Source organism: Berghia stephanieae, chromosome 13, assembly GCF_034508935.2.
Source record: "Berghia stephanieae isolate SIO BIC M18660-M18661 chromosome 13, UCSD_Bste_1.3, whole genome shotgun sequence".
Taxonomy (NCBI): domain Eukaryota; kingdom Metazoa; phylum Mollusca; class Gastropoda; order Nudibranchia; family Aeolidiidae; genus Berghia; species Berghia stephanieae.
The window spans coordinates 5,568,309-5,578,308 of NC_088372.1; the positions used below are offsets into that span (position 1 = coordinate 5,568,309).

The 10,000-nt window shown below is 38.9% G+C and overlaps 1 protein-coding gene across 1 annotated transcript in view; it reads left to right on the top strand.

Annotated features, from left to right (window-relative positions):
• LOC144958969 (uncharacterized) overlaps positions 1-5,743 on the top strand; it is a 15,770-nt gene extending 10,027 nt beyond the window's left edge. Inside the window, exon 4 of the mRNA XM_078891270.1 lies at positions 3,568-5,743. Coding sequence (XP_078747396.1) covers positions 3,568-5,605 — 2,038 coding nt within the window. The 3' untranslated portion in view covers positions 5,606-5,743. The remainder of the gene's footprint in view (positions 1-3,567) is intronic.
• The last annotated feature ends 4,257 nt before the right edge of the window (positions 5,744-10,000 follow it).

A 10,000-nucleotide genomic window follows, 5' to 3' on the forward strand; every position in this document is an offset into this window, starting at 1 on the left:
GTGTGTGTGTGTGTGTGTGTATGTGTTTGTGTGTACCTCTGTGTTTATGACGTGTGTTGTGCATGGTGTATGTATAACATAGTATAGTAGCGTAAACCGTGACGGGATCTTACACTATCCTCTTATGTGTGTAGTGTAATGTTTGTAGTACTGGTGCATTATATATAATATATAAGGAAATTGACGTTACTCAGCTCTTATTTTGTTACTGTTTTTTCGCCAGAAATTATTATGACTTGTTCTAAATTGTATCAATCAGACTATTAACATTAAATGGTTACACGCATATATATATATTCTGTGTTTTGGTCCATTATATATCCGGATGTTTGTGAGCATTTTAACTAAGCGGGAAGCATCAGTTCGTGCTGTTCACGGGAGAAATATTCTTGTATAAAAAAAGGAATTTGAAATGTAAGTAACAACACATTATCAGGTGATTTAACTCAATTTGTTACGGGCTTATTATGTCGTGATAGAAATTAGATAAATTAACAACTTATGAACTTTTCAACTGTTAAAGTCATTGGCTTGGAGAAGGGCGTAGAGCCTGGCCGGTGAAACATTTCGATTTGATGCCTCTGTTTTCATTTTTAGAAGTTTAACCAACAGATAGGATTTGAATATATTTTTAAAATTGTGCCCTGGTAATACCAAAGCAATTGTTGTTGGAAGTGTTGATATTATTTAACCAGTAGTAGATTTTTGACCAATGAAAACATGGTAATTATGACACACCTTCACACGTTCTCGGACAAACATGGTTGGTTGTTTCTAAACAAATACGTGAATGAAATCGACTGTCATATGGGTGACACGATTTTCTCGATCATCCTTTCTTTAAAAAATATAGCATTGTGGAGAACATTGTGCTTATTTGAGTCAATAAAAAAAATGATACGGCGCACAACTCAACTGAAAGATTTGAAAATTAGAAATGTATTTTTTATAGATAGATTAACAGATAACTTGATTTCCATTTATAATTTAAAGTCAGTTTGAAAGTTCGTTGAGTCAAACAGATATCATAAAATACGTACCGACGACACTAACACTCCCAAAAACAACCAATCTGTAAAAAGTTGTCAGTTTGGCGTTTTTACGCAAACAGTTGCATTCGAAATAATGTATTCACTTAATTACGTTACGGAATTCAGATCTACACTAAGTTTTCAACAGTTTTCATCTATTTATGACATCAAGTATTATTATTGCCCTATGATGCTTTCAGTGTGATGGTTTTGGGTGGATAATACCCAGGTTTAATTTCTTTGGTAATAAATTAAAAAAAAAATCTAAAAAATCGAAATTTAAATCCAGAAAATAGAAGTTGCATTGAAGGTTAAATATAAGGTTTTAGAAAGATCTTATTAAATGTTATGAACAGTCAAGTGGCTCCGTGGATAAGCTGTCAGACTCTAACCTTGAAAGTACTGGGTTCAATCCCATTGTGGACATTTTAAAAAAAGTTTACTTTATTAAGAATACATCATTTTTGTTGTTATAGTTACTGGACATATATTTAAAACCGTATATTAATCTATTTTTATTATTATTATCATTATTATTATTATTAGTATTATTATTATTATCATTATTATTATTAGTATTATTATTATTATTATTATTATTATTATTATTATCATTATTTTTATTATTATTATTATTATTATTATTATTATTATTATTATTATTATTATTATTATTATTATTATTATTATTATTATTATTGTTATTATTATTATTATTATTATTATCATCATCATCATTATTATTATTATTATTATTATTATTATTATTATTATTATTATTATTATTATTATTATTATTATTATTATTATTATTATTAGTATTATTATTAGTATATTTAAAAAAAAACAACATTGGTACCGTTCAATGTGTTATCGTCGTGAATTTATATGTAAACGTCGATTGTTATCATTTTATAATATTTTATCATTATCATCAGTTTATTCGCTTACTGCGTCTTTGTCATTTTATTGGGTTTTTTTTTCTTCTTCCTTTGTTGTTGTTGTTTTTAAAAAACTTCCTGTCCCATCATTGTTTATGTCTATTTACCTTATCTACGCCATTCACACTACACATCTCTCATTCGTCCTTAGTGTCTTATTCGTCCTGTTTTGTTGATAAAGGGGAAATCAGAAACGTCCACAGTATGTCTTCGTCTATTAAACTGAGGCTTACAATTCAACACGTATCGTTATTTTTTCATTCGAGCAGCAATTTCATTAATCAACCAGCACCGCCAACGGAGGTGCATAAAAACGGTGCGTTTCTGTACACCTCCAACGGAGTTGCATAAAAACGCCACCAAGCATGATCACCAGAGTACTGTAATGGATCGTCTTTCAACTCTACTCACATCTGCTACTTCAGGTTTATTTTAGCAGTTGATTTTCTTACCACAACCTGTTTTCACACACGGACAACTGTATGTTGCTGTGTCACGGGTCAGAGGCTATTGTGGCTTACAGTTAATGTTTGGCCACACAGAAAAATCAACAGAGTATGTACCAAGTTACACAGACAACGTTGTTTACCAATCTCCCCTCATTAAATGATGGTGGGTACAATATCGAATGAAAATAGTTCTTTCCCCGCGAAATTGCGGGCTTCTTACTAGTATTATAATAAACGTTTAAGTTTACACATAGTTTTTTTTGTTTATATATATATATATATATATATATATATATATATATATATATATGCATATATATATAATATTCACTATATTCCATGGTAACAGTGGGTATTTAACTTAGACACATACCACGATAACAAAACCAGTCTTGTTTGCTATGTTTACCAAACACTGTCATCGTTTACATTATGACCACTGTCCGAGAGACGTGGTTTTCTAGCTGTCTATTAAAAAATAAGAAAAAAAATAAACAAAAAACTTGAGATTTTATATAGTGCAATATCCACTAAACGTGATCAAAGCACTTTACAATGTGTCTCAAACCAAAAAAAAATCTTTTAGTATGATACCTGCTGAGCCATATTATTTTTTTTCGGACAGAGACAACGCTGTTAACAGATAGGTACTCGTTTTACACCTGAGTACGATGAGAGAACGTGAGTAAAGAGCCTTTTCTACGGCTCGAACCCAGGATTTTCCGATCCGAAAGCCAGTGTCATACCACAATGCCACATTGCCGCATATGCATATATATTTACTGACTAACTTGTGCGGCTTTGTGTTCTAGTGGTATGAACCTCGCTTTCGGATCGGAAGGTTCTGGGTTCGAGCCTCGCTAGGCGCATTGCTGAGTCCTTCGAAAAGGATCTTTACTCACATTCTCTCACCGTACTAAGGTGTAAAATGAGTACCTGCCTGTTAACAGCGTTGTCTCTGTCCGAAAAAAAAATTATAATATCGCATAACAGGCGTCATGTCCCGTACTACATGTTGATGTTGGTCAGAGACCTCCTGTAAAGCGCTTTGAGCCCGTTTAGTGGATATTGCTCTATATAAAAGCTCTTTTTTTGTTTACCTACAGAAATCTTTTTTTTTTTCATTGGCGCAGGTGAGGTGAGGTGAACTACCTTGATATCATTCAACACGATGTCACGTGATTCAAACACTACCCATGCTGCCACAGGTGACGAAGACCAAGCCTCATCGAAAGACCCACTGATGGACAGGGTCAGAATGCTTCTTGCAAGGCGGGGCCCATCAGGCAAAGACACGAAGCTGAGAGGGGCTTTGACGGAATCTTGCTTTCGCAGACGTGCTGACGTCACAGAGCTTCTCATAGAAAACAAGGTGAAGGTTTATTCTCAAGATAGCGACTTACGAAAAGCGTTGACAATTTGTGCGAATAGCAAAACAGTGGATTTATTACTGACAAACGGAGGTGATGTTGGTTTATGGGGTTCGTGCATCGACACAGCTTGGATGAATGCGTGTCGAAGTGAAAATTTTGATGTGGCCAAGGTCCTGCTAAAACACGGTGCAAACATCGATTACATTGACATCAAGGCTAATCACAAAACAGCCCTGATTGAATCCTGTACCCGCGGGTATCTTAAGTTCGTCGAGACGCTGGTGCAAAACGGTGCAGATCTTAATATAAAAGATAACTGTGGAACTACGGCTCTAATACATTCTTGTGAGATGAACTATGAAGACATTTCTGAATTACTCGTCAAAAACGGTGCTTGTCTTGATATCGGAAACGGAAGTAGTAAGAAAACGGCGTTGTGGTACGCGTGTGTTAGAAGGAACGCAAGAATCGTAGACGTGTTGTTGAAGCACGGAGCAAGCGTCAACGCTAAGGAGTTCCACGGAACGACAGCGCTAATGGAAATGTGTAGAGTTGGTTACTTTGATATTGTTGACATTCTTCTTAAGCATAGCCCTGATGTAAATATAAGAGATTTAAACGGGAAAACAGTTCTGATGTATCTAAGCGAGTGCTGGAGCGAATTATCAAACCAATCACGTGTGGGGTGTAGCAACGAAAACAACGACGATGACCCACTTTCATTTCCATCAATATTGAATAAGATTCAGAACGTATTTGATCTGCTTGTAGTAAAACATGGTGCTGATATCCACGCAGTTAGCGATGACGGACGGTCTGTTTTGATGTGTTTTTCTCAGGGCGGTAGTGAGACTTTGGTGGACTTTCTCATCAAAAATGGAGCCGATGTGAATTCTTGTGACAGATACGGAAAGTCTGCTTTAATCTACGCCTGTCAGCGATTTTACGCAAGAGATGAATTTTATAGAAACGACAAAATAGCTGAGCTACTCATTAACAATGGTGCAAACGTAAATGTTAAACATAACTACGGTCAAGCCGCTCTTATATTGTCGTGTTGGAACAAGCATGAGAATATATTGGACTTGCTGTTGAAACACGAAGATATTGATGTCGACATTCAGGGTAAAGACGGAATGACTGCAATCATGTCAGCAGTATATATGGACGATGTAAATTCTATGAAGAAGCTCCTTGCAGCAAAGGCAAATATAGACTTGGTCACCAAGCAAGGACACACCGTATTCTCCAACGCTATGGAGAGAAGCATAAATTGTTTGAAAGTACTCCTCGTGGACGGAATTCTCATGCAAGACGGAAGGTTACGAGACGAGCATAAAAATGCAGCTCTCAATCACGACCGGCTCGTACCGGTGTGTTTATCGATCACCATGGAGATGGGTGTCTTTGAATGGAGATGGTGCTGCAGAAAGTATTACAAAAACGTGACAATGTCTGCTTTGGAGTTGGGGCTCTGTCCGGGGCAATTATACACCAAATATATGTATCTCTCCCCATTGGTTGCAGCTTTGTTGGACAATGAGGTCGGGTTGACAGAGATGTTGATTGAAATGCTGTATTTCCTTCCAGAAGACTTCAGAGTCCTATCTACTGAGGAGACAACACGATTGGGTATCAGGAATTCTGAATTGTTAGACAAGATCACCGGCCAGCCCCTCAGTCTAGTCACCTGGAGTTTCCTGACAGTGTCCAAAGCTATTTCTCTGACAGGCAGCCCATCAGGGAGGGGAGAAAGAGTCGACTCTTTACCTCTTCCGGAGACCATGAAAAACAGGCTAAAGTTTAAATAGACTGAAAGAAAACAAAAAAAACTTGCGCTTTTATATAGCGCAATTTCCAATAAAAGTGCCCTAAACGATTTACAAGAGTAAGTCTTAACAACATGTAAGACGAGACAACGTGACGCCTGTTAGGCGATTTTACAATTTTTCCGAGGGACACAACATGGTTGACGGGTCCGGTACTCATTTTACATACCTGAGTACGGTGGAAGAATGTGAGGAAAGATACTTCTCTTAGGACTCAACAATACGGGACTCGAATCCAAACCTTCTGATCCGAAGGCGAGTGCCATATTACAAGAATTTTAATGTGATATCTAAAAAATAAAAATAATAAAATTCCCTTCATTCATCCTATATGGGTAATTTGTCTTTAGAGATTATTCCAAGGGAAGACTGGAATAACCCAGGTGTGAGCTAGGGCAAGGTGACTTGCTCAAGGCCACACTACGTTGAGATATTCTGGTCCGAACTACGGGAGGCTGGGAGGGGTTCCCGACCTCCCATAGTGGGAAGGGAGTTACTTGCAGTGTCTTCTACCTGTTTTCCAAATTGCTTTCTGTCTTGGAATGTAATTACTAAGATTTGTCATGACCCTGGCAGAAGGTCTTAGCTGGGAGGGAAACAGTTGAATGTAAAGTTATAGTTTTGGGAGATGATATTTTTCCCTTTTAAATCATCTCTCTGTTATGTACTGATTTTTAGAAAACATATTATGATTTGTTAACATTTTAGAGTTTTCCTCTTTGTCAGATTTTGTGCTGGTGTCTGAATGAAACCTTTAGGTAATCTCAAACTAAGTACACTGATAGTGTGCTCTTGAAATCTACATCTGTTCCCATTTGCACTATTTCCCCTTTGTCGTATTTTTTCCTCAATTCTTTTTAATTGTACATCTAAAATGTTTTTACTTTCCAATTTTCATCCTTTTTTTCCATGCGCTGATATGACCCAAATGTATTTCAAGCGCCGTAAAACCCTTTAAAAAACAACAAACAAACAAACAAACAACAACAATAGTTTACATATAGAAAATGTCATGACGCCTATGAGGTGCTATTGCAATATATTTTCCACGGAGACAACGCTTTTATTAGCAAGAAATTCATTTTACATCTGAGTACGGAGAGAAAATGTGAGTATAAGTCTTTTTCCAGTGACTCAATTTAGCGCAGCCCAAATCGGGATTCGAACTGGGGACTTATAATGTTCGAGGACGAGTGCCACATCACAACACCACAATACCAAAAGTGTTAATAGACAGGTTGAGATAATCTTGTGAGAATAATCACCCAAGTGGTTGTTTAAAAACAATAACAAGGAGAAGATTAAATTGCAATTTTATCCATTCTGTTGTTTGTAAAAAAAACACACATACAAAAGTCTTAAGCTTTTATATAGTGCGATATCCATTAAACGTGCTCAAAGTGCTTTACAAAGGGTCTTTGACTAACAACAACACGTAACGTGTAGATACTGTGCGCTTGGCTAAGGAAATCACAACATTGCCATCGGGAAGTATAACAGACCAACACATAAAACTATGTAACCTTGAACGTTTATAGTCTGGTTAATACAGTTTAGTGAGAATGACTCATAAACATGGATGGCAAAAAACAATAACAAAATCCTGAGTGACGTTAATTTAATTCCGTCTATAGCACGAGACATGACGCCTATTAGGGGATATTACAATTTTTTCCCCGACACGGGCAACGCTGTCAAAGACCATGTACACTATTTACACCTGTATACGGTGAGCGAATATGAATAAAGAGCCTTTTCCAATCACGCAACTAAATACCACTCAGAGCCGGGCTCGAACCCAGGACCTTCCGATCTGAAGACGAGTGTCATACCACAAGACCACATAGCCCAAAATAACTAGCTACGTTTGGCGTGTCATATTGTTTAAGGGCCACTAAGCTTTAAAACCTTGAAATGCTCTGTGAAACTTTCATGCATGGATGACATTTTTATTTTATTTTAACGATAAGGAAAGATATAAAATTTATTTGTCATTTACATTGGTGTTTTGTCAGTAAAATAATTATAAAACGAGTTTTAAGCGCATTTTCTCTCTCGTATGGATTTACGGCTTTTTACTTTACCCCATGCCCCAAAACCGTACATACCACTTACCCCATGCCCCAAAACCGTACATACCACTTACCCCATGCCCCAAAACCGTACATGCTATTTACCCCATGCCCCAAAACCGTCCACGCCACTAACTTTACCCCATGCCCCAAAACCGTACATACCACTTTACCCCTTGCCCCAAAACCGTCCATGCCACTAACTTTACCCCATGCCCCAAAACCGTACATGCCACTTTACCCCATGCCCCAAAACCGTACATGCCACTAACTTTACCCATGCCCCAAAACCGTACATACCACTTTACCCCTTGCCCCAAAACCGTCCATGCCACTAACTTTACCCCATGCCCCAAAACCGTACATGCCACTTTACCCCATGCCCCAAAACCGTACATGCAACTTTACCCCATGGCCCAAAACCGTCCACGCCACTAACTTTACCCCATGCCCTAAAACCGGACATACCACTTTACCCCATGCCCCAAAACCGTACATGCCACTTTACCCCATGCCCCAAAACCGTACATGCCACTTTACCCCATGCCCCAAAACTGTCCACGCCACTAACTTTACCCCATGCCCCAAAACCGTACATACCAATTTACCCCATGCCCCAAAACCGTACATACCACTTTAGCCCATGTCCCAAAACCGTACATGCCACTTTAACCCATGCCCCAAAACCGTACATGCCACTTTACCCCATGCCCCAAAACCGTCCACGCCACTAACTTTACCCCATGCCCCAAAACCGTACATGCCACTTTACCCCATGCCCCAAACCGTACATGCCACTTTACCCCATGCCCCAAACCGTACATGCCACTTTACCCCATGCCCAAAACCGTACACGCCACTAACTTTACCCCATGCCCCAAAACGTACATGCCACTTTACCCCATGGCCCCAAACCGTACATGCCACTTTACCCAATGCCCCAAACCGTACATGCCTGTTAATCCAACTATTCAAAAGTTATTATTAATTTCAAATGCCAGCATTTATACAGTGCATGTCCACTTAATGTGATTCAAAAAACAACAGGGGGTTCAAAAACAATATTGACACCAGTCCTATCATGCCTTTTGTGTCATATCAACTTGTCTATCGTTTGACAAAGGAGAAACCCGAAACATCCACACCTTTCGTCTTTCTACATAAACTGAAGATGATATTCTACCACATCATTGGCATAACTCAGAACTGAAAATCTTCGATATTGGGGAAACCTGGAGGGAATATTGGACAATAAAATGCTATGCCCGAGGGAGGTGGGGTAATCAAAGACCCAACGGATGTTATGCCAGGCTTTATGAATGTCAATTGAAAACAGTGGATCACCTCAAACCGACTACTGACAGGCCACGGCAGGACTGCTGCAAACATGTATCGATGGGGTCTGAGGGAATCAGCCGACTGTCCCTACTGTCAGGAAACGCCAGAGACAGCAGACCACAGACATAATCTTACACTGTCCTGTGACGAGAGTGGCGGGAGGTTTCGAGGCTGTCCTCAATAACTGTTAACAGCGTTGTGTCCCTCGGAAAAAATTGTGAAATTGCCTAACAGACGTCACGTCGTCTTGTTCTTGATATTGTTAAGGCTTGCTCTTGTAAAGCGTTTGGGGCACTTTTATTGGAAATTGCGCTATATAAATATATATATATATATATATTCGTTTAGTCTATTTAAAATTTAGCCTGTTTTTCATGGTCTCCGGAAGAGTTAAGAATTCGACTCTTTCTCCCCTCCCTGATGGGCTGCCTGTCAGAGAAATAGCTTTGGACACTGTCAGGAAATTCCAGGTGACTAGACTGAGGGGCTGGCCTGTGAGCTTGTCTAACAATTCAGAATTCCTGATACACAATCGTGTTGTCTCGTCAGTAGATAGGACTCTGAAGTCTTCTGGAAGGAAATACAGCATTTCTATCAACATCTCTGTCAACCCGACCTCATTGTCCAACAAAGCTGCAACCAATGGGGAGAGATACATATATTTGTCGTATAATTGCCCCGGACAGAGCCCCAACTCCAAACCAGACATTGTCACGTTTTTATAATACTTTCTGCAACACCATCTCCTCAAACCGACTACTGACAGGCCACGGCAGGACTGCTGCAAACATGTATCGATGGGGTCTGAGGGAATGAGCCGACTGTCCCTACTGTCAGGAAATACAGCATTTCTATCAACATCTCTGTCAACCCGACCTCATTGTCCAACAAAGCTGCAACCAATGGGGAGAGATACATATATTTGTCGTATAATTGCCCCGGACAGAGCCCCAACTCCAAACCAGAC